Source organism: Falco peregrinus, chromosome 1 (assembly GCF_023634155.1).
Source record: "Falco peregrinus isolate bFalPer1 chromosome 1, bFalPer1.pri, whole genome shotgun sequence".
Classification (NCBI taxonomy): domain Eukaryota; kingdom Metazoa; phylum Chordata; class Aves; order Falconiformes; family Falconidae; genus Falco; species Falco peregrinus.
This window is the reverse complement of record NC_073721.1, coordinates 23,706,665-23,731,718: the sequence shown is the minus strand read 5'-3', so window position 1 is coordinate 23,731,718 and position 25,054 is coordinate 23,706,665. Positions and strand designations below refer to the sequence as shown.

Sequence of the window (25,054 nt, the reverse complement as noted above, 5' to 3'; positions counted from 1 at the left end):
CATAGGTGGTATTTACTGTCACAGTGATTAGGAACCCTAGGTGCAGGATTTGGGGTAGGACTGATGCCTGCAAGTCTTCTGTTAGATGATGCTTAGAAAACAAGTTGGAACCAGACAAATAGAAGTAGCCCCCTTCTCTGGCAGTATTAAAAAGTAATAAACCTCATTTGGCCCACCCAGTTGCGTGCTGACTTGGAGCATATGTCTGGTGGGACTCTCTTTAAAGAAGCTCGTATTTTCCTTGAGTTAAAACAAAGGGTGTAAGACTTCTGTGTTCATTGGCAATGAAGCTGTTCCTAGGCGTCAGTAAGACCTGATGCTGTCTCTTTCCAGGATCTCTATATTGACAGGCCTTTACCTTACTTGATTGGCTCTCAGCAGTTTATGGAACAAGATGATGTTGGCCTTGGAGATCTCTCTAGTGAAGGTATGTCCTGGCATGGTCTTTTACTCGTATGCAAGTAACTAGTTCCTAACCTGAGATTTTGGTCTGTTTTAACTCACAGCTTGGGTTATACTGCATAGTGGTTTTGTATGTTTAGATGCACACTGTAATTAGCTGGGGAAAAAAATGTGCATTGTGCTGTAACAACCACTTTTCCAGCATGCAAAACAGTAACTTCTCAGTAAATTGTGCTCTGTATATTAGAAATGCAAAATGCTAGCAGCCTTCAAAGGTCTTCCAAACCACTCTCTCTTCCACCTGATATTTAGTTCTCTTCACAAAGCCTTTAAAGTTGCTGTCGATAACGTTTGATGACCACATTGCTCTTGTGCACAGGTGTCGTGTCTGATCCTAACTTTTCTGTTTCCATTTAAAATAGAAGGATCGGTAGACAGTGATCGTGGAAGTGTAATTGACAGTGAAGAGAAGGATGAAGAGGTAAGTGACAAGTAACAGAGTACCAGCTACTTTGCACAAGCATTTATGAGTCCTTGGTTGCGTGTGAGGCCATTAACTACCTTGCTTTTTCACACGGGGTCTCAAGATAGTACTGCACAATGTCTGTGCCCTGTGTTGGTTGTGGTAAATGTTTTTGCTGCTATTCTTATACAGTAGTTTCTTCTGCAGCTTTTCAGGGGAGCAGTAAAGTGGTGTTAGCTCTAATTCCCATTATAGTAGAATATTCCAAACTGAAGTGGTTTATTCCAGTCTGATTTCACTTTGTGAAGTGAATCAGATTCTTATCAAGAATTGCATTTATGGGGAACAAATCTGTGGTATATTAGTTACAAAGAAACGGAATGGAGACTTAACAGGAGCAAGTTTAAAGGTTAAGTAGGTGTCAGTAATGCATCTCCAGGCTTTGCCTCTTAAATCTTCTGCAGTGGACTTCCAATTTCTGATATGTTTTGCCTGCCTTGGCTGGGATGTCTCTGCTTTGTAACTGTGCTATGGAAGCACTCCCTTTTTGCTGAGGAGTTTGCTTTTAGCCTCTTTGCTCAATTAAAGTTAAATCCCTTTTGAGTTACTCAAATGCACTGTCAGATGGAGCTTGCTGTCTTTGTTAAATTAATGACTTTCTAGTGAGCTCCATTCATAACAATGGTCAGTGGTAAGGAAACAATTCTTTGGTCAGGTCATGGTGAGGAGATCCAAATATCCAAACCTAAGCAAGTCCAGAGTTTCTGAGCCCTCTCCCTTAACCATTGGATGAAGTAATGTGTGATACTTTTCTTTGGGTCTTTTGTGTTCCAGGAGACAGATGATGAATTTGGAAATCCTAGTGAAGATGAGCAAAAGACGGTATGGTTATACACCCTGGTACATACCTGAGAGACTTTCCAGGTTTGACACACTGAGGATGCAAGGAAGAGGCAATAAGACAGGGGTCCTCAAAGTACGGCCTGTGGGACGGATGTGGCCCCCCAGGGTCCTCAATCTGGCCCCCAGTATTTACAGAACCCCCCGCCCCCCGCTGGGGGTTGGTGGGGAAACCAAGCAGCCGCAGATGGCTGCCTGCTACTTCATCCGCGCGCCGGCCCCCTGGTTAAAAGGTTTGAGGACCCCTGCGATAAGAGCTCTAGACAATTAACTATTAAAAACTTTGGTTAAGCCTGATTTGTATAACTTGGGGAAGGTTGTCCTGGCCAGATGGCTCTGTGTTGTGAAATTGAACCTGGGTTGGGCTTAAAGACATGCTTGCAAGCCATCATTAGATGAAATACATATGTGGGATGGCATTACCTGGTGTGTCTTTTCCTCAGAGATTACTTTGATGCCATGAGAGTTCAAAGAAACTACCCAAAGAAAACTAGGTTCCTGTGGGATTATTTGGTCTATAATTAAAATTCTAAACTTGCTATGCAGGAAGGAAGGAATGGTGCAGTTTGGGTATGACATGAAATCAAAGCTGTGAACAGTATTAAATGTTTGAAAAATATGTCCATTTGGATAACAAATTAACATGAAAAACTGAAGCCTGACTTTAGTTGGTAGTAGGAGAAAGAATCCTACCCATGTTTAATGTGCCACTGCAAAAGACTTTTACGTGGGGATCCTCAATCCAAAATGATTTACTGCCAAAACCCAAAGTTTCAAAAGGCAACCCTTTTTTAATCTGTGTGTTAATAAACCAATGTTACAGAAGCACTCAGATGTTACACTAACCTTCATAGGGTAATTTTGTTTGCCTCATGTGTTTTCAGATGAGCAATTATCTTTGGGTTCTTGGTGATCTAATTCAGTTCTGGGCCCTTGTCCATGCCAGCCCTGAGCTCACCATTCACTTCATCTTTTTAATCCCCTTACTGACATGACTGAAGCCAAGATGTGGGCATGTGTTGTTTGTCATTCTGCTATCCACCTCGGGACTCACTCAAGACAATACAGTTGTTACCTAGCTAATCACAAGTTCCCAATTTAAGGCTAAATACTAGGTCTTTAGTGGAGAGGAGTTCATAACTAAGGGAAGCAGCACAGCCCAAGTACTTAAGGCTCATGTGTAGTAGCCGTATGTTCCTTGTGAGGAGAGCCTTAGCGTCCTCAGTTGCACCTCTGGTCCAGAAATGTTCAGTGACACAGCACAGAGGTGTACTAGAGAATGCATCAATTGCTTGGAGCTAAAGGGACTCCTTCCTTACCTCTCAAAAGCTGTGAAGTACCCCAAACTGGCTGAATGTTTCCCTCCTTTCAGTAGGTTTGCTTTGAATATGTTACCTAAGCAGATGTAGTTTTGTGCTTGTTTTATATGCCAACTTCAGGAGAACACAACAGGGTATTATTGTTTTTAGAAGACGGCACAAATGAGTGATGAAGATGATTACGACGGCGGTGATCTTTTTGACTCAGACAAAGAGGATGATGAGGATGGAGGCTTGGATGAAAGCACAAGGCCTGTAAGTAATTGTTGCCTCCCTGGAGAGAAAGATTTGACTTCTCTCATGAAAAATCTGTCCTTAGAAGGATTATAATAGTAGTGCTCAGTTATCTGGGATAAGATCGTGTAAAAATCCTGAATGGTCTTTCAACATGGTTGTTTAGGCTTTACCCATTTAAACTAGGGGACTCCTGCACCCTAAGATGGCATTGAAGCTGTCTTTAAAGGTCATTAAAAAATATACTTGTTGCATTTGTGTGCGGTAAATGCTTCTTGCTTGTCCTGCTCCCAAAATGAGGTGACATTAAAGATTATGTGGTCATAAGGAACTAGAAATGGCTCTTTTTTTCTCTTGATGCATAATCTTTTAATTGCTTTCTTGATAGAAAGGTGTATTGCTTCTTCTGAGGGCTTCAATCAAAGTCTAGACAGGATATTGTACACATGAGGCTGTAGAATACAATATTTATAATTGCAGTTGCTTCAAGTTGGTAACTGGATTTTATATAAAGAATATGCTGCTGTTTGTCCCTACTCAGAAACAGAAGAGACCAACATCATTTGCAGATGAGCTGGCAGCCCGAATCAAAGGAGAACTACTAGTCAAACAGGATGAAGAGCGTTCATGTAAGTTAGCTCTTTAGTTCTAGAAAGTGCTGGTGAGATAGTGGGGGGCTTGTGAGAGAGTTGGACAAGAGATTCTGTGTAACAGTATGTGAAGTTACACAGATCTATTATTTGAATATGTATTAGGTGAAAGCCCAACAAGAGGAATTAAAGGCACTATTTTGTGTTCTGAGAAACTTTTTGGCCATAATTTATGGTGTTGAATTGGAATTCACTGAGTGTTATAGTGGACAACACACTGCTTTCAGGTGAGATACGCCACTCCACAAGCACATGTATTATTGGAAAGGTTTTCTCTCCAATCTGATTCTTCTTTTACATGCAAAACTGCCTGTTTCATCACATGTACTTCCCCCTTTTTCAACTAAGTATGTGGAAAGTGCTGGTCACTGTAGTCTTTCTGTGAGCTCTAGAGTGGAAAACTCCTCAAGCAGTCGATTGATGTTTTCACGTGGTGTAGTTTTTTTGGTTTTCCTCTTTTTGGCTTAAATATACTGCATTTTGAGGAACTTTTCCCTGCTGCTGTTTTCTGTGATATTTTAGATTAAGTACTGCATTTACTTTTGTGTCACTTTCAAGAGGGGAGACCTCTCAAGTAGTTATTCTTGCAGCAAAACAGCAGTTGAAAATAGCTGGCTGAAATTAAGTTGGCAAGTGCTTGTGAGTTTTTGACCTGTAATTTTGAGAACATGAATAGACAAGAACAGTGTGTGTGAGTGTTCTTTCACGGTTCAAACAATCAGGCTAGGTCTGTGTATATCAGTATAAAACATACCAGCTTGCCTTGTTTGGTTACAGGAAAGTCTTCTGTTCATTGAAATAGCCTTGTGATGGTAGGGCCAAAGAAAATAAAACTCTAGATTTGCTTTTGGTAGCTGAATCAAGGTATACTATGCCTGGAGCCATTTGAGATGCTCAAAGGTTCCGCATGCTCTGTGTGGGATCTGTACCACCTGGAACGCTGTGTTGGTCTCTGACATCTCAGGTGACGCTAGTCTGTATGTGAGCAAGTATGTTGAACCCATAGTGCCTAACAGAATGATGCTATTGCAATTTTAAGTGATAATTTTAGAACAGGTACTTTGTACAGTTGCTCCAGTGGGCTGATTCATATGAAAACGTACAGGTCATCTTGGTTAGATTGGTTTTTTAGTTCTTTTTACCATAGATTAATTGCAGACTGCCAGTAAAGTTGCAGTATTTTATTTTTGCTTTGAAATTTTGTTCTTGAAGCCCTGTCATCAGAGGCCAAAACAAGGAAAACCCTGGAAGAGAAGAAGGAAGTTAGAGTTCCATCAGATGGTAGGGTATCATCCTTTCTTGCTTTTTGAATTGTGGGCTGGATTGTAAGACACCGCTTAGGAAATTGTGGCGTCTACCCTAGAAACTGGGTGGGATTTTAGTGAGCATCCTTCAAGGTGAGTATGTAAACAAATCTAGGTTGTGATGTGCATGTAAAACAAGGCTAGAAACAGGCTTAGTGAGACTTCCTTCTTAAATGTGGTCTTGTGGATCAACCACATACAACCCAATTTGTCTACAGCAGCTTCTCTGTGTCATGTTTATAAGTGGGGTTGGAATCAAACCAGTTTTTATTTTGATTGTCTCTTTAATCCCCCTTCCTGAAACTCGGTCAGCCCCACCACAGTTCTTAGCTCTTTTGCTTTCTAGATGAAGATGATGACATTTTCAAGCCTCCTAAGCTGACTGATGAAGACTTCACACCATTTGGTTCTAGGGGTGGCCTCTTCAGTGGTGGAACAGGTCTCTTTGATGATGAAGAGGTGAGAACACTGGAGAGGATAGAAATTGATAGAAATTGTCCCCCTTTTTAAAACCAAACAGAAGATCCCCACAAATTCCCACTTCTGTAAGGCAGAGAGGGGAAACAGCATTTTGTTTCTTGGTAATATTCAAGTGTATTGGGACAGTATAGCTTTCCAGTGGAGAAACAGAACTACGTGAGTGGGTACTTACATTCCCCTTGGCACAAAGCTTGCTCTTCTGCAGTGGTGCTGGTGAGAGATGCAAGTATGGTTCTAGCATTACATTAGGCAGGCTCTAATTCCAGCAGAGCTTACTCACCTCCTCACTTTTTTCTGTGAAGGTAATTCGAGTGCCGTACAATTTATTTATTTTGAAATAGCAGATTTCTAATAAAATGCCTGTTAGAGTACTGAATTTTGTCATTTTCTTTTTCTCCCTGGGTGTGGGAGAAGTTTGAGAGGAAAAGAGAGTATGATGCTCTTCACACTTTTATCTTTCACATACCATATCCAGATAGTGATGCTGTTGGGTTTCTCTGTCTCTGTGCTGTTAAAAGTTCCCTATGCAATTATGCTGTATTCTTTCACCTAGTTATTGTACAATTCCTGGGTTACCTGTGTTGGCAATAGAAGTTCACTTTAACCTTATTCTTGTGCTGTGTATCTAGAGCTGATTTGATAAAAGAATGGCACAAAGTGTTATTTCTGACCTTATTTTAGCCTTGTTTGTGCACGTGAAAGGATATAGAAACTTGGTGTCAGGGGTACTTAAGATTTAAGAATCTGATAGTAACAGTCAAGGTTAGTCCAGAATAGTAGCCAAACTCTTGCCTTTGTGGGATGTTGTGTTCCTCTTTGCAACTAGAACAAACGTCAGGTGTTCCTTGGAGCTGAGGAGGCTCTTAGACTGAAATTTGCAAGGAGGAATCATGTACAGCTGACCTTAAGCTTACCATGCCAATCTACTAGAATATAGCCAAGAAGCACCAAAGAGGGGCATTGTGTGAAGGGAAGAGGACAGTTCTATGCAATGCTTTCCAGTCAAACACAGCTTTATTGAAAAAATACTGACATGCTTTCTTTTTAAATGGCAGCCTAGAGCTTTAAAAAAAATGAAGTAATCTGATAGTGCAATCCATCCCTGTGTAGATGCAAATGGCAGGACTACTTTCCTCATCCTGTAAACACAGGACACCCAAGCAGATTTGTCTGTGATTGTTGCCTGCCTGCATACACTTGTTCTTGGTTTTCTGTTTACCTGAAAGTTAATCATCTAGGAAGGGTCACTGGCCTTGTGCAATGGAGGAGGCCTTACTGTACTAGAAGGCAGCCACAGTAGGTCAACAAGCAAATAGTAACTGACAGATGTGCAATTAATCACTGACATCCCTGCCGCAGCCTTGTGCTCCCCTACCCTTTCCTAAGTATTGCTGCCTTCTTTCCACAAAACTTTATACAAAGTTCATGTGTTTTGAGTCTCCAGGTAGGCAACTTCTAATACCCAAAGTCCTGCAAGAGGGAGGCTTTCAAGAAGTTAAATGGCCAGTACTCACAAGATCTGCAGGTCGCCTGGAAATCTAGACTGTGATTCTGAGTGTTGATTGGCACAGGGCAACTGCAACCCAAATACAAGGACTTTTGCGAGAGTGTTCCTGAAATGCTTTTGAGATTGAGATATCATGTATATCTCTGCATGTTACTGGTATCTTAGCATCTCCTTAGCAACAATATAAATCATTCATCTTAACCCTGTGAAGTTCATGAGTTTTTCTGTGTTTGTCCTGGCCTGAATTCTTCCTTCAAACCTTACTGTATAAGCTCCAATAAGATAGCTTAAAAGGGTGTAATCAGGACCTAAACAGCTGTAGATTAATAGTGTAAACCCTTGAAGATGTGCAAATAACAGGTAATTTCTTCTCTGCAGTAAGCAAACTGATAATCAGGGTAAATTAAACTTTAGAAGACAGAAAGCTACTCTTCTGAATGTATGCACTCAAATTAACACTTGAGTACCTAGGTTTAAGTTTATATGTGTATACGTCCTTTTGAGAAGGGAGTGGTACCTCTTCTGTCTTGGCTTAAAGTGGATATTTGACGTGGAAAAATCAGCAGCTATCTTTTCCTACAAAAAACAAATTCACCACTTCCCCGCCCCTTTGCATTTTTATCTACAGAGTGATCTTTTTGCTGAAGCACCAGAAAGAGAAGAATCAAAAGAGGGAGAGGAGCAAGTCCCAGTAAGTGAAGGTAAGAACCAATTGTTGCCTCTTGTAGTCCTGTTTGTGCTGTGATTTATCACTGCTAGCAGCTAGGCTGATTTGTTTCCAAACCAGAAAGTCCGGAGTAGCAATTGCTGGCAAGTCTCTTCTCCCCAGTCTTGATAGAGAACAGTTGTGTTTTCATTGAATTCTAAATGTGTTTGTTCACTGTGATCTCTTATACACACCTACTCTCCTGGAGCTGAAAGGATGTCCTTACTGATGATGGCAGAGCTCTCTGCATGCACTGGATTCCTGCTGCTGAAGAGTACTTTGCAGGATCCAGTTCTGGGTTTGAGTGGAATAAAGATTTCTTCTTGCAGATTAATGCATGTCTGAGTTTCCCATTAGCTGCATATCTAGACTTTTAAGGAGTCTGAGCACACATCCTGTACTGCAGCAGCTTTTACCGAAGCACTGTATTTGATGAATTTTCAGATATGGAATGGGAGACTAAGCCATTTTATTTAGCGTGATTTGTATTGAATTGGTTTTGAGTGTGTTAATGTAAACTCTTGTAAATAATGCTATGTGTAAATGTATATCTTATTTATAAGTTTCAGTTTAGTAGGGCTGTTTTGTGGAGTTTTAATGGAGGAAAAATAGCTAGACTGTTACATATATCTGCAAAAAACCAGAAGTTCAAGGAGAAGGTCTAAAGAGGTTTGAGCTGTTGAGGGAAAAAAACAGAGCTCAGAAGACTTCTCAGATTCCTATTTTTGTAGTAGAGTTCTGAAGGCTTGACAGCATAAAACAAGTGCCTCCATTTGTGTTGTACTTCCTATGATTTCAGTGTCCTCTACAAAGTCCTTAAAGAAAGTTCCTGCAGGTGCAGTATCTCTTTTCCCAGGTATGATTCATTCAGTAGCAAATCGCTTCATGCATAAAATGCTCTGTTCTTTAAAACCTGCTGGGGAGGTTTTAAAGAAGAAAACTGTCCAAATACAGCAGCGCTGCGTTGCTTGATCATATGTTTAGTGACAAATACAGATGCTTCTACCATGCTAAGCCTGAACTGCAGCATGCTTTATGGATAATCAAGATTCTCTACAACCTCTGGAGGTAGATATAATTGATGGCAGATATTAGCTGATGTCAACTTCCAGTGTTGTGCTATGAACTTTTAAGAAAGTGTGTTAGTTTAGCTGATACTATACAGCTTAAGTCTGCAGTGCATGCAGTCACACCTTCCCTCTGTACTCCAAGAAGGAAATGCACTTTGATCTTTCATATTTGGTCATATTCACTTGGGTTAGCAGAACATTTTTAAGCATCAAGTTCCTACATTTTTGTGTACAGGTAAATGAGACCAATCTTGGTTTTCCATTTTTGATGAGGAGGATCTGCATACTTGGGGAAGGACCAGATCTCTGAGCTAAATAAAAAAGAATAATAAAAAAGATCTCTGCTCCATTTCAGACTTTAAGCTGCACAATGAAAAGAAACATATGTCACTAGTCTCTTAGAATCAACTGACTTCGATTTCTGTTTGTGTGTAGGGTCTTCACCTGAGTTACCTTAATTTTGCCATTTATTAAGAAAGGCTTATTTTAAGACTGTGGTTTCAGTCTGACTGAGCTCTCAGTCAGCATGATTTTTAGAGTAGGGTGTATACAAATACAGCCTTTTTACTCCAGGATCAAAGATACACATCAGCAGTGGTCATTCTATATAATTGTAAGACTTGGTAGCAAAGTTTAAAACAGCAGATTGAGGCTTTCTTTATCCTTCGTTCTTTCTTGGGGGTACTGTTGCGTAAGCATTGTATTTCTCATCATTGTAACAGTTCTAGTTCATCAGGAATTAAATTACATGCAGCATTTATTCAAAGTCTACGGTTGTTCTCTCTCAGTAACTCGTAGCCAGGCTAAAGTCACCAGAGAAAAACCAAGATTGAGGCTCCTTTGCTCTTCAGAATTGCTTGATGAGCACATTCCCAGTGAACAGTTTGTTTAGGAACTTGAGAATGTTTAGTAATTAATCAAACTTTGTGGCTGTATTCTTGTAAATCCTGTGGCACTTTCTAATGGCGTGATACACTATTTTTAGAACAAACTGCTGCTGTACTGGTCAAAATTCGTGCATTGTGCTGAATTTTAACCAAAAAGCAGTTCTACTTTCTGCCAAACTTTCACTTAGTCTTCCCCCTCACCCCCATCATTTCCAGGCATCTATACATAAGAAGGAAAAAGACAGGCTTAGAGCCAGGCTGCCAGTTTTAACCAAAAATGCTAGAAGTGTTTGCAGACAGTCTATCAACATGCATGTAGAAGCTGGACATACACCAGATGTAGAAGAAACAGTTTTTTCCGACTTACTGTAGTTGATCACTGCCATATCTGAAGAATGCAGGAACCTTGGCACCAAAGACAGCCTCATACTGCAGTACTGCTAGTAGTCTTGCATGACAAGTGCAGCTTCTTGGGAGAATTCAGTCAGCTGTCCTTTCCTCTCCTCAAGCACTTTTATTTGTCCACAATGGTTTGGCTTACTCATTAGTGAAGTAGGATCCTGGTTTGAGAAGTTCGTAGGGGCAACAGTGTGGGACTGGTGGGTCTTCTGGCTTTAACACAGAGCCTGGCTGCTGTTCCTAGGGGAGATGAGCATGTTTGAGGAAGAAGTGATTGCAGTGAGAGCGAGGGGCCATCTGTCTGTGGCTTGGCTTTATCAGGAAGTTTCTAGCTAATCCTCTTGATGCAGCATTGTTGCAGGAGCGCGTTAAAAGTTGCTGGGACACAAACTCTGCCTGGCTCTGCTTACTATGGCACAAGTTCAGTGTTTTGGTAACTCTGGCAATGATCTCTGGGTTTGTATTTTATTCTCTCCCCCACCCCCATCTGACCTGCAGGAGGAAGTGATATGTTAATTAGTTCCACTGCAGTTGTGGAAAAAGACAAGAAATCTGCAGCACAGAGCACAGAGAAAACTCCTAAACAGCCTGGGAGAGTTACTCTGTTTGATGATGACGATGATGACTTCTTTGTGGGAGTAACTAAAAAGCCTCCAGATTCAGGTACCTATATACATGTGCAGTGAAAGATTAAACATTAATCAGAATTCAAATTTATAGGAACCAGTGAGTTACAAAACTCAAACCTGCATCACTGCAGGGTTATTTTTGTTGTTTTGTTTTTGTTATTTCTTTTCCTCGGTGTGGTATGGGACTGATTTGTTACATGCTCTCCGCTTTTCCTCTCTTAGGACGCCCCTACTGCTAGGGCAGTATCTAGACTTGAATCAGGGAAATGTTACAGGCTTTATTCACACAGCCTTGAGTCCCTGTGCCCAACAGGTGCCTGACCCAACTCCCTGTTGGCAGGCTCTAGGCATTTAGAGGTGCCAAGCCAATACAAAACACTGCTTGTAGAGGTGCCAACTGAGTCTACCCCAGTGCCTGTTGACTGTGCTCTCATTAGTGCTCTCAGGTAAACGGTGTTTCACTTTGAGAGGCTGTCTAGCTTTTTCGTCTTAAGACTCCTGATGTTGGTCATTTCTAAAAAGGAATCATGGTATCTTTTGAGACTGATATCTTCTGTGTTTAGTAGTGGCTGTTGTGTTCTCATCGCTCCCTGTGTGTTTTGTCTCTTGATGCAGTCAAGTCCAGAGCTGACCTATTTGATGATGATGATGAAGGTGACTTATTCAAGGAAAAAGCTGCCATTCCTCCTGTGGTTGCTGGCACAACTAAAGAAACAGAAAGCTCTAGGGAGACAGTCATGGAAAAAAAGGTAATGGCATATAAATGGAATGTATGGCTAAGGTTTTAGGAAAGAGTTACTAATGCAGCTGAAGTAGTCTTTCCATGTACTATGGAAGTGCCATATTTGTGAAACAGGACTAGGTTCATAGGGGCTTCCATGACCTGAGTGCTTCAGGGGTCCTTAAATGCCTTTTGCCCTTCGATTTTTGGGTTTATTTGAGGTTTTTCTTGTGTGGGCACTGACTGGAAGAATCTTATTAAGGCAGGATTGAAATGGGAGCAAAAAGATTAGCCTCTGATAATAAAGAATGTTTATAAAGGTCATGGCTGAGATGAAACCAGCCTGACTTAAGAACCTTTGATGTCATGGTTCTGTGCTGTGGAGACTGTGTCTCCATTTATGCCAACTGCTGATAGCAACTTAACTGGTAACCCATTGTTTGTATATACTGTGGGAGAGGGAGATGGATGTCATGGTTCTACCTAAGCATATACAATACTTGGAGTGTTCAAAGAGCTGTTTTTCAGCTGAAAATTCTTTAAGTTATAGAAAGCTATAAATGCTGTCCCGAGGACAGAGTTATGAGAGCCTCCTAACGCCCACTCCACTTTCATTTTCAGAGCAGTGTCTTGAGGAAAACAGTAATGCTCTTTGTTTCTATGGCAGGATTGTATATACTCATTTTAACATATTTGCTGTCCAAGGAGTATTTAAATATAATGAGCTACAGGGACTCTTCTCCCTTTTGGACTGAGAACGGTACAGTGCTGGGGCTGTCTAATGGAAATTGCTGTAGGACTTTCTCCATATTGCCTTAGGAGAAGCACCTGACCACAAGGGCCAAAGCCCGCTTCTATTTGTGGTGCGGTGCAAGAGTATCCGTGGTCAGTGGAGCAGGAGTGGTGGTGGGAGGTCATCCAGTGCCATCGTTCTGATCTCATAGCACTTGGCTTTCCTGGAGGAGAGGATGAAAACTGATTCAGCAGCAGCACTCCCTGCTCTGTCAGGAAGTGAGGGCTGGTTTTATACTTCAAGCTTGCTGACAGTAGTGCTTGTGTCTGGAATCATTCTGAGTTTAATGGCAATATAGCTGGTGGCGGGCTGGTGCTGTGCTGTGCTAATGCAGGAAATGATGGCTGGCACAGCTGCCCTCATCCTTTGCAAAACGCAACTTGTTGAAAGAAACTTTGTTGTTTAACTGATGAGGGAGCCAGGCATGAGTTGCTGCATATATTTTTGAGTTGAGAAGGGTCGTGATGGGAGGGGAGGCCTATGGTAAGACCTGCAAGTCACTTGTGCAGAGCTCAGGCTGCATGTCAGGAACTCACTCAGTACATCAGTTTTGGAGTTCAGCCCATCGGTGACAAGCTTGTGTTCTGTCCCTTCAACTGCTGGGATGCTACCAGTGGCATGCCTCTTAGAAAGGGTCATATGATGTGCCTGCCCTTACTGAATCTAAATGGGTGCTGATACAGTGTCTTTATTTGTCCTAAAGAGTCGACCATCTTCAGGTGAGGACTTCAAGCCTTTATCGGAAACACCTCCAAGAAAACAGAGGGGCCTCTTCTCTGATGAGGAGGATTCTGAAGTGAGTATCTCTTTAATAAATCCCTACGGAAATCCTTGGTATCTGAGTCACGCTGACTTCGGCTCACTCTTTCCTGGGGACTGCTTACTTATCTGTAGGATTGGGAACTCTGACACTCATACATCCGCTTCCAGCCATCCTGAGAGCTCCTTTTTCCTCCAAGAGTGAAACCCCTGGGAATGTTTTCCCTGTCCTCGGAAAGTTAAACTTGTGTGATACCCACAGGCATAAGTTGAAAGCCCAAAGAGGGGAAAGGTCAGTGAATCAAAAGCAAGAAACCTGAAGGACTGCGGATGTTTTTATCTTGTGTCCTCGGCTTCTAGGTAGCGATTAATCTGCAAAGCTGTGCAGTTGCAAGTGAATGGTGCATCTAAGTAAGACATTCTTTCCATACTTCACAGGCACATAAATGCTTTTGTTAAAAGGAAAAACATGAATGTCCCATTTAGAATTCTTAAACGTACATCATTGCTTTGCAAATTGACATTTCTTTGGTTTGCGCAGGACTTGTTTTCATCAAGTAAAACTGTGAAGTCCAAAGCTGCATCTCTCCCCACTGGCAAGTCCATGACAAAAGCTCCACTTTCCTTGTTTGATGATGATGAAGAGGTAAGGTACCACTTGCTGGTACTGCCTGTGTGTGGGAATCTTCTTGCACAGCCTTTTGCAAATGCAGCAGGAAATATTCAGAAGTTTACAGCACTAAGCTTGTAAATGGAGCACTAAATTAGAGCATTAAGTCAATCTAGTATTTTGTAGCAATTCTGAATATGTGGACAGCGTTATGGAGAAGAATGGTGGTAGGGACTCTTGTGAGCTCCTGGTCTCTTTGTAGTATTTTGTAGTCAGCGCATATCATCTCTGGACCTAAGTGTGAAGGATGTTATCCCTCTGATAGGACTAGAGAAAACACTGAGCCAAAGAATGAATATGAGCTTCAAGAAGTTGTTTTATCCTAGTCTGTGCTACCTAGCCACATGAATGACATCTTGTTTCTCTTGTGTCATGCCTGGAGAATTCCTTTTTTCTCACTTTTCAGTGTGTAAGAATTGTGGCTGCTAGTGCAGAAACAGCTCAGAGCACAGTTTGTACAAGAAGCTTTACAAAATTGGATTAGTGTGTGCTTCTCTTCATGTTTTTACCCTCTTCTTCCCACACACACTCCAAAGAGCTTTCAGCTCTGGGCATGCAGCCTTCTTTGTGAGTTAGCTTACTCTATAGCCTTAAGCTGAGGCAAACAGGAGGTCTGCTCAGAGCCATAAGATAAGGGACTTCTGCAAACTCAGATAAAAGTTTCCTGTGCAAGAGAGGGCTGCTTCCAGCTCACCCTTCTGAATATGGGCTGTTAAGAAGCAACTGTCAGGATAGTGAAACGTTTTGTAATGTGGTAAGGTATCTAGTGTCTGCCATGAAGGTTGTCTTATGGAACTGAAGTTCCAGTTTAGTGGAGAAAAGCATAAATAAGTGTTAGATGGTGAAGTCAATGAAGTCAGCATATGCTTTTGTATATTCTGATGCCTGTATAATAATCTGCATGAGTATCTTCAGGTGAAAAGTTTTGGCGTTTGCCCAGTGGTAGTGGTTCAGCTTGCCTATTGCCTGCCCTCAGAGCAGGATTCATTCTCTGTTTCATTATGTAAATGTAGAAACAGTGCCTCATTGTGTTAGCTGCTGTGCAACAGAATTAGGCGTGTTTTGGCTGCTGGTCAAGCCTTATGGTGGAGAATCTGTGGACCAAAACCAGGCTGCATGCTTACATGTTTCTGGGTATATTCAATGCCGCGTGCATAGAATTCCTTGTACCAGAATACTGTATTACAATTGACACTGTCTTCAAAAAGGGTCACAAATCACCATTTCTCTATCCTGCTCAACTGAGAAGTGGATGACAACAGTGTCTTGCATGCCAATGACTTCTCAGTGAGCTTTTCATTGTGGTTTTGGCTTTTGATTTTTTCTTTATTTTTTTTTAATCTTTTTTTAAGGATCTCTTTGGTGTGGTACCTGCCAAGAAGCACCAGGAAAAAGCCCTGGAAGACAAAGCAAAACAGTCAGAGCCACTCAAGAAAACCTCCAGCTTATTGTTCAGCAGCGATGAGGAGGTACTGAGGAGTAAGATTTGGTTGAAAGGGTTTATTGGGCTTTATGCTGGGCAAAGAGCATAAAACTGTTGAGACGGGAACCACAGTCAAACTCTGCTGTGTCCACATGCCGTGCCTAGCCCAATCCTGTGACTTGTGTGCAGCTGAGGAAGCTGTCTGATTCTTGGCCCAAATTATCTCAGGACCTAGGTTACAGAAGTCATGTGGAAGAGAAGATCATTATTTTCAGTGTAATTTATAGAAAAATCAATAGCAATTGGAGGCTGCTGCCAGCAAATCTGACCTGAAAATAATAAAAGGGAAAAATGTTTGTTCTTACTGGTTTAATTTCTGTAAGGAAAGTTTAGCAGTTCTAGGTTGATACGTGATGAGTTTTCCTTTGTTTGGGGTTTTTGGGGTGGAGTTTTTGTTTGCTTAGGTTTTGGTGGTCTTTGTTTGTTGTTGGCTTTGGTTTGTTTGTTTTTTAAATCTAGGGATGGGAAAGTGAAACATAAATAGCTAGGCTTCCCAGAGAGCAGTGCTCTTCTAGGGATGGATTAGTTGTTGTCCTGCATCTTAAATGAAAGCTGGAGACACTAAGTAAATTAAAAACTTGTCTGGGAAGTCTCTGAATTAACTCACATGAATAGGATCCAGACTCTTCTTAGCCTTCCCACTCTGCAAGATTACTCTTTCATGTAGACTTGATTTTTATCTGTCTTGTAATTGCTCGTTTAGTGGATACTAGTAATATCTTTAATACATTTTTATCTTAATGTAGAATAAACCAAGTTTATATTTCAACAGACCTGTGGTCCCTTTCAGAAAGGGGACAAACACAGGGGGAGAATGGGGCGAACAACTTGAAATGCTAGGAATAAGAAAGCATACAAGCCAGAAAACTCCCAGTCCCAGAAGTGTTTCCTTCTAATGTAGATTTTTGACTTTTTCAGTGGGTAGGCTTGATTAAATGCTAGCTCGGGGTGGGGTGGGGTGGTGGAAGTACTGTGGCTGAAAGTTGAGGAAGTAAGTACAGCATCATGCACTATAGTAATAAGATGCCTTGAGTGTGGATGTTGTGGTTTTTCTTGGGTTTTTTTGGTTTTTCCCCATACATCAAACCCGCTAATTATTTTAGGGGATCAAATCAGGTTCTGTTGGGTGACCTTACTCCTGTCACAGCAGTTGACACTAACCTCAGTTGTCAACAGCAACTATAATAGTAAAGTGTATATACCCTGTTTTGCTGGGCAAATGCTGTATGCTGAAAGGCGGTGAGGCCCTGTGCAAAGCCTGAACAATGTCAGGTTCCAGTGGCTAACACAAAGGCAGGAAAAAAAGCTAGCAGAGAGATGCAAGGACTGCCGAGATGCTGAAGTATTTCTGCTTATAGAGAAGATGGGAAAGTGGCTTTGACCAAGACAAGAGAAAACTTAAGGGTTCCTTATTTTTAAGGAACACTGGAATGTCTCCAAGCCAGCTAAACTTCCTTCTGAAGATGACCGAAAAGAGGACCCTGCAAAACCAGCTAGCACTGTCAGTCAGGCTAAAGCTGTGAAGAAGACAAGCCTCTTTGAGGAAGAGGATGAGGAGGATTTATTTGCAATCACTAAAGAGAGGTGACAGTCCTGGGAGGGGAAGGGGGGTGGGGCATTTTGTCAGAACAGTCCAGCAGCACCCTCAAAACCAAATGGACCCAGGCATATCGCAGATGTTGTCCCTTGCTACTGCTACTGAGGAGGAAGTAGTGGTGTGTGAGTGGAAATGGGCAGGGCTGGACTTTTCTTTCCCTTTTGTATCTGTGGTGGATCATTCTCCTTGCCACCACTGAGCTGGGTTCTCAGTTTCCATGCCTGCCATATAAAATCCTTTTGACCTTTTTTTATCTTCAGTTCTGTAGAAAGTTGTGCAGACAAGAAGGGAGGGTGGTAGAACTATTGAGACAGCAAGGAAGCAGAGTCCTGTATCTGGGACCACTTGCTGCAGATGGTGGTCCTAAGTGATACTTTTAAACAGATGCAGTGCATGGCCTCTGAAACTTTTGCACTGCATCTTCCACTTTCTCCTCTCTCTCACTGCAGCCAAAGGAAGCCGCAGAAGGTATCATTGCTGTTTGAAGATGATGCTGTTAATGGAGAATCTCTCTTCAGCTCCCAATCAACGTTACTTCCTTCAGTTGCTAAAGCTGCAGTGGTACCTCCCCTTTCTTTTAAAACTAATGTGGAACACTTAGTCTTTTTATAGTCTCTTTTCCTTGTTAAGTACTGAATATAAGTCTAACTTGTTTTAGAGGATGGAACAGGGCAGAATGAATGTTAGATTAAAACTTCATACTACCATCAGCCTAATAGAGAGTTCAAAATTTTCTTGACCACTAACCCTAAATTTGTTTGGTTTATGCTAAAAGCCCTTTTTGAGGATGTTTTGAGAGTTGTCAACCAGAAAATACTGTTAAAAGGAGCAAACAGCTTACTGCTGACTGTGAAGCTAGGGCTTCACCCTTTTGTGTGACCTCAACCCAAACCAATTCAGATGTGTGTACAGGCTTTTTACTGGCCCTCTGTTGAGGGTGCTTGTGCTATCCTCTTGTGCTTTGGAATTGAGAGCAGGAGTTGCAAAAGCTTAACACAGCTGTAGTGAAAGTTTCTGTACATGTGTGTGTGCTGCCCCCTCCCCTCTGCCTCCTTGCCTTTCTGCTTACTTGGAAAGTGGTTGTCCATAAAGATATTAGACCTGGGAATAGGAGAAGAAACAGGCAAGCCACTGTCTAGCTCCTGGCAGTCACAGGGAACTGCACCGACAAGGCAAGATTCCCAGGCCATCAGCTCTAAGCTTGCAGCTGCTTCTGGGCACTCCTCAAGCAGACTCAAGAGCCTGTAATACTAGAAATCAAAAGTCACAAACCAGAATGTTGCATGGGAGGAAAGTAGAAATCAAGCATGTTGCCAGCATCCTAGGTCCCTGCAGCAGGCGAACTGAGACTGCTATCCCAGAGCAGTATATGCTTCTTATATACCCACCAATTCTGTGTCACCAACATGTTCTTAATTTTGCAGGCAAAGGTAAAACCAGCAGAAGCACCACCTTTCTTTAACGAAGGAGAAAAAGAGGAAAAAGATACGCCAGACAGAGCAGCAAAGTCTAACCAGGTAGAAGATACACTGTGGTGTTTAGAAGAGCCTGGAGCAATTCCTGTGCCTAGAGGAAAAGATGTTGCAGGGCAGAAAACAGAGGAAAAAGTGAGAAATTTTCTTACGTTATTCTGAAGTTTGGTAATGTTCAGTTAAAAAATAACACAATCTAACAGTGCTGCTCTGGGACAGAATTCTCTTTCTAAATTGCCTATTCTGTTGCCAAAGAGAAAATAACTCTGTCTCCATTTATCAAAATCACTTGTTAGTCAAACAGCAAATTGGTTAAATGGCATTTAAAAGTTGTTTCCCAACTGACACTGATGAGAGAATTGTTTGGGGTTTTGTTTGGTTGTTTGTTTCGGGGCTTTTGTGGGCTTGAGGGGAGAGAAGGGGGAATCTTGTTTTTCTTCCAGAGTGGGTTGGGTAATCCTTATTCATATGAACAGAGCTTTCCTTTAAAAGATAGGCTATACTAATATGTAGGCTTTGCTTCAAGCTCAGTAACTTCGTTTCAACCTACCGCCTGTTGGAAGCTGTGGCTTTCAGCATTGTGAATTTCTCCTGGGCAGTACTGTTAAGATAACAGTATTGATGTGTATTATTGAGTATATTATTGAAGAAGCTTCATCAGAACTTAATCTTGGGCATGGTCTTACTGAGTGGTTGTTCGGGAATTACCAGCTGATTAATTTCTAGAGTAGTTATGCTTTGCACTTTCCTGAGTGCTTTCCAGGTTCAGGTAGTGCTGCCCGCTCCAAAGAATCCCAAGTTGCATGTACTAGGTACCTTAGAGAGAATGGCAGAGCTGCTTAATGCAGCCATGTGGTGCACATGCAGCCCGACATACAGATGAAGAGGAAACCTTGTGCAGGAAGCTGCTTACCATCAGTGCTACAGCATACAGTATGGGAGGAAACTGTTCCCTTTGGAGCCATAAAGTGTGTTCTCTTCTTTATCTCCTGTCTCTTGCTAATCTGCATGTTGCTGTTCTGTCTATTTAGGAAAAAAAGAGTTGAATGTAATTGTCTGCTTGGTAATAAACTGCAGAACTCTGACCACTGCTGGCATTTAACCAAGAAAGCTTTGTGGGTTTTGGGGCAAACCTGAACTAAATAACAGGCTGATGTGTTAATTTTATGTGTGTGTAGCCTTTTGCAGCAACATCCTTAGAGCCAACCAGCAGTTCAGATCTCTTCGCAGCATCACCACCAGCTCTGGAGAAGGATGTCAAGATCCAAGCTAAGAAAGTGTTAAGCTTGTTTGAGGAGGAGGAAGAGGAAAGACTGGAAGATGATGACGGCATTAAAAGCGCACAGAAAGAAATTGGTGTGGTGAGTCTAGGGCAGTTCTTGAACACTAGGAAATAGTATTTCTACCTTTGCTGTTCTAGGCAAGGTTTTGGTTTTACCCTTCTTTCTCTTTGTGTCTTGGAGGCTAATCTTTCTCTGTTTCTAAACTTTCAGATTCTTGGGTGATAAATTATTATTGTTCTTCCCCATGATCCTGAATCCTTCTGTAAAGTTTTCCATCCCACTAACTCGAAAGCATTTTGCTGCATGCTAGTACGAAAAGAAATTCTGTACAGATGTTTTAGTGCAGCTACTTGGTGTCTGCTGTATAGAACTGATTCCACATTTACCCCTTAGGGTCAGAGGTACTAGGAAGTAGGATGTAGATTCTGAAGCTCTGTGGTTTATCCCTTTATTTTCTTTATATTGTTGAAGTTTGCTCAGTGGATATATGCCTGCAAACTTAGCTTCAGCAAGAGTCATCTTAATTCAGTATTTACTTTTATTTTTCAAATATGTGCATTCACTTTTTTTAAAAAGCCTCCAGTTGCCGTATACTTGCTGTCTCACTTCCCTGATGTAGCATATACCATCAAGAAGTAGACTTTGAATCTTCAGAAGCAATATCCTTGAATTCATGTTAATGTTCTTGTTCCTACTTGATGCAGATGTACCAAATTTTTTTTCTTTAAGTTTGAAGTCATGTAAAAAAGTACATACTCTATACTACAGTATACTGCAAAGTTTCGTCATCTTAGTGTGACCATGTAAAGTAAGTTGTCAGCCCTAAAGGCTATACACACTTTATTCGGAAGTTGCTGGAGCTGAATGAAATAGATGTCTCTTGGAGTAAAATCCCTGTTTATAGCTGCTTCTGAGCTGAAATGGATTGTTAGCTTGAGTGCTTATTTACTTGTTGCGAGTATATCCTATGTTTGGAGGTTTTTTGGGGGGCACATTGTGAGATGGTTGCAAGAAGCCACATATGTCTTATCAATTTGGGAAGATACAGATCCTTCAAAGCACTCAGCTGTCAACATATAAGTGTGATTAAGCGTTTCACTGAAATGCATATTCATGCAAAAATTGGAATAGGTAGTTTAGGAACTTAATCTTTTTGATAGGCAAATCTGAGAGGTGCTACTATTTTCCTTGCTTATCTTGGCTTAGCATGAATTTCATGTGTGGATACTTTGAGATGTGTATTAGGCTTTCTTTCCTTATCTGGGCATAAACAGCAGTTACAGTGCTCTAAAAATGTGACCCGACATTTGATACAAAATTAAAGCTGGTGCACAGAGAGGCTGAGAATGGAGCAGTAATAGAAATCTTGAGACAGGTATGCACCAAAAATAGTGTACTGGAAACTAGAAGGCAGCCCTCTGGGGCTGCTGGAGACTTGGACTGAGGAGAATTGAGCTTTTTTCTTATGACTACTGCTCCTGCTGCTTGGAAGTTGAGTCTGATGTTATGCTACTGGATGTTCAGTCACGCTCTTCAAAGGCATACTTTCATTTGTGTAGGTCCTGAAGAGACAGCTGGGTGGTGAAACATAGATACTGGCCTTTACCTAGACATTCAGTGGGGCCCTTCGCCTTTTGAAAATCAGCCTGGGTGCATACAGTGACCATGATCATAGAAAGACATGGGTTTTGGTGTCCAAGCAACTGATACTGGTTGGTTTGCCAGATAATGGAGGGCTGATAAGTTGGTATGTTTGACTGTCAATCTTCCCCAGCACCAGCAAATTGGAAAGTACAAGCCTTTGCCAAAGGCAGACAGTATGTTCTGTTCTTCATTGTGGGGGTGCGGTTGCTTTAGTGGGAGGAGAATAGAGAATCTAGTGACAGTAACAGCTTTACAGGCCTTCAGCTTTAGGTTTGGGGTTTTTTTTATTATATTATTCTTCTTTTAAAAAGGTACCTTAGAAAGATAATTAACCAAATTCTCTTCCTCTCACTTCTGTGACCTGCACCCTCAGCTGAGAAATTCAAGGCATTAAAGTCTTACTGAAATATAAACCTTACTACTGAAATATAAACCTTACTGCACACTCATGGTAACATACTGAATTTTTTTTTTCTTCCTTCTAAGGAAGCTTTACAAGTAAATAGTAGCGGCAGGATCTCAGGTCAGCAGACAGATACATTTGGGTTAATGTCTTCTCGTGAAATTGACCAAATTTGTGAAACTTACTGTGTAAGTATTTGTATTCACAGTTCGAAGTAAAATATTTAACTAGCAGTTCAAGTTTTATTTTTGTTACCAGGGTCACAGTGTAGCTTCAGGTGAATTGCAACCTGCATTTTCACTAGGTAAATAAACTCCTTAAGGGGAGGGAGTTTCTCACTGTGTGGACCTTTCTTCTCTTGTTCCAGGCTTCTGAGAAAACTACTTGGCCCAAAAGCACTGGAGTCTTTCAAGATGAAGAGCTCCTCTTCAGTCACAAACTTCAGAAGGACAATGATCCGGATGTCGACCTCTTTGCCAGCCCCAAGAAATCAATAGTGAGTTCAAAGTTCTCCTCTGAACCCGCTATTTAAAAACAGTCTTTGAAGTGTACAGCCTACTAGTGTTCCTTGTTTGAACAGTCACTGCTTTCCAGGGAGTGCCAAGTGCTAACATCAGTTCAGGCATCGTGGGCCGGAGGAGATGTGCTTTTGATCTGACACATCTTTTCTTTATTCTTTGTCTCTTTAGCCTGCAAACCGTATCCTCAAGCCATCATCTGGAGGAGGGCTTTTTGGGGATGACAATGAGGATGATCTCTTCAGTACCACTAAAACAAGTCTTCCGGTATCTGTTCCTCTACTGTAAATGGCTTATATAAAAGGCATTGGAAAGTATATGGAAGGAATTCTTCCCATATGTATTCCCACAAGAAGTGAAGTGACATCTCAAGTGTTTTTGGGAGGATAGAAATGGTCATTGTGACCCTGGAGACACAGGGAACAAACAGATGCATTAGGTCTGCCAAATCTGGGATGAGAGGATTGGATTCTTTTTAGTTTTGTGTACCACTTGGACTGGCTTAGGTGTAAGAGAGCACATCTGAGCAGAAATCAGACTAGTATTTTGTATTTTTTAATGGTTTTATTGTTTAACTTGCTAATATTGCTTTCCTGTAGTTCACACCTGACTGATGAGCCTTGCACTATGACTTATTTAATTAAAGTCTCTGCAGGTTGGTTTGATTTAAGGTAATGAATGCAGTATTAGAATACTTGTGAATCATGGGATTCTTTTTAGAGGGCAAGGAGCTGCAGTAATGAACTAGACTGCATTACAGGTGGTCTGAGGTCAAAGTCCTAACACGCATTCTAAGCTGCTACTCTAAACATCTGGCTTAAAGTGAAGTCAACTCTTACTTTAGTCTATTTTAATGTCTCTAGCTGGAAGTTGGGCTGGAAAATGCAATAGTTGCTGGAAACAGTTCCTTTGAGGACTGTGGAAGGGGTGGTCTTAAGTAATTAGTGCTTGGCAGTTATATATGGAGCCTGTTTGCTTGAAAACGTAAAAATAGCAGTGTTTCTTAGCTAGCTTTGTGCCTTTTATATTCTTTGCTGTCCTGTGCATGAGGAAATCTGTATGCATTTGGAAGTTTGTTGAAACTCTCATTTATCATTAACATAGACAGCAAAAGTTGAGGTAGGAATGAAGGAGTGGAAGGCCCTTGTCACTGCGGAGCCAAAAGGCAATGCCTGCTATGGACTGCAGAGCCAAAAGATGTGGCTAGTTCTCTTCTCAGATGAAGCAAGATTTTAAAAAGCTTTGCTTGTTTTAGGTGGTGTTTTTTTGTTTTGTTTTTTGTTTTAATCTGCAGACCATGCTTTATAGCCAATTCATGTTGACTTGTTCTGTTATTACTTTCAGAAAATAGCCGAGAAGAAAACTCTTAAGACCAGTACTGGTCCTTCCTTGGAGAGCAGTAACCTTCTAGAAAATGCTTTAAGTACCAAACAAGATGAAGCTCTGAAGGCAGTAACTACAGAGGCAAGTACTTAAATCTTATGCCTTGAACAGCATGCAAAGAGAAAGATGTATCATTTTGTTTTCAGTATGTGTCTTGAAAAGATCAAAACTAATGCCTGGATTCACTGGCTGCAGAGTGGCAATGCATGGCCAAACTTCTCTCTGGTTATCAGCAGGTGCACTGTTACTAGCAAGAAGTCTAAATGCTATTGATACAGTGTTTTATTCATTGCCCACACACTTCAAAGGACAACGTACAAGGCAGTGAAGAACTATACATCAGGTCCAGTTGAACTGAAAATGGGTTGTTGTTTATTCATTTCTGAAGTGCCAGTGTCTGTTAAGAGTGAATGTGCTCTTTAAAGTACAGGTAGGCTTTCTCAGGAAGGAGATCAAGGCATGCAACACAGATCTGTGGCTGTTGAGAATCTTATCTTGGAGACTTTATGGTGAGCAAAATGTCTCCTACTCCTGTCCTTAATCTTTCAGAACCAAGGGTCTCTGGGAGAGGCAGTCTGGATCTGATTTCAGGCTTGTGCCTCACCAGAGCTGCTTGTTGGATTTCCATCTGTAAGAGATTTGCTTTTCATTGCGGAGGGTGGGTGGTGTTTTTTCTCCCCTGGGCTGAGGAACACAAAGCAAATCTGTAGGGCTAGTAATTAGCCTGTCTTCCCTTATGGTGAAGTACTCCTTGAAGTGTAGAACCACACTTATCTTCCCTTTTTTTTTGTAGCAATTGACAGCCTGGTCTAAGAATGAGCTCAGCCTGTCAAGTTCAGCTGAATACCACATGATTTAAGTGAAGAATGATCTCCTTGGACACTAGGATTCCTCTGTCATGCTATCAACACCCCAAAACCAGTGTCCAAACCTTTGCAAACCCTCAGTTACTTCAGTGTGGCTGAAGGAGCTCTGACTGCCCAATCATACCAACAGCAATACAGACTAGCTCACAGAACCATGTAGACTACAAACATGTAAAGAGCAAGCCCTAGGAAGAGCACCTCAGCTCATTATATTCATCCCTGAGTCCTACAATTGACCCATGTCTTCAGACCAAACAGCTGTTCTTGCTCTTTTAGTCTAGTCTTATTTCTGGCACTAATGGCCTGCTTTTTATAGAGGAGCACTCACTTCTCTGAAGCTGTTTTCCTTGCAGGCCGAGAGGTACATTTTTGCAGCCCCCTTGGCATCCCTATGACCCTATCATAGCCAGTCACAAAGAGAAAAGTTAGTTATATCATGATCGGGCAGCATGGCTTCAGAGGGTCTTACGGGAGAGAATAAGCAAGGAGGGAGGGTAGCTGTAACAGTTTGA

The 25,054-nt window shown here is 41.5% G+C and overlaps 1 protein-coding gene across 4 annotated transcripts in view; it reads left to right on the top strand.

Moving 5' to 3' along the window:
* The window catches only part of WASHC2C (WASH complex subunit 2C), a 42,531-nt gene that overhangs the window by 3,646 nt on the left and 13,831 nt on the right, over positions 1-25,054 (top strand). For 2 of the 4 annotated variants that reach the window (XM_055810339.1, XM_055810321.1), the window contains exons 6-26: positions 334-427; positions 825-883; positions 1,700-1,747; positions 3,235-3,339; positions 3,860-3,947; positions 5,181-5,249; positions 5,619-5,731; positions 7,888-7,960; positions 8,765-8,821; positions 10,820-10,984; positions 11,566-11,699; positions 13,168-13,260; positions 13,765-13,869; positions 15,246-15,362; positions 16,797-16,960; positions 17,423-17,534; positions 18,398-18,580; positions 19,624-19,806; positions 22,143-22,271; positions 22,465-22,560; positions 23,638-23,757. In XM_055810339.1, the coding sequence (XP_055666314.1) occupies positions 334-427; positions 825-883; positions 1,700-1,747; positions 3,235-3,339; positions 3,860-3,947; positions 5,181-5,249; positions 5,619-5,731; positions 7,888-7,960; positions 8,765-8,821; positions 10,820-10,984; positions 11,566-11,699; positions 13,168-13,260; positions 13,765-13,869; positions 15,246-15,362; positions 16,797-16,960; positions 17,423-17,534; positions 18,398-18,580; positions 19,624-19,806; positions 22,143-22,271; positions 22,465-22,560; positions 23,638-23,757 (2,307 nt within the window). The remainder of the gene's footprint in view (positions 1-333; positions 428-824; positions 884-1,699; positions 1,748-3,234; positions 3,340-3,859; positions 3,948-5,180; positions 5,250-5,618; positions 5,732-7,887; positions 7,961-8,764; positions 8,822-10,819; positions 10,985-11,565; positions 11,700-13,167; positions 13,261-13,764; positions 13,870-15,245; positions 15,363-16,796; positions 16,961-17,422; positions 17,535-18,397; positions 18,581-19,623; positions 19,807-22,142; positions 22,272-22,464; positions 22,561-23,637; positions 23,758-25,054) is intronic. The other 2 variants (XM_055810329.1, XM_055810331.1) reach the window with 2 other exon arrangements.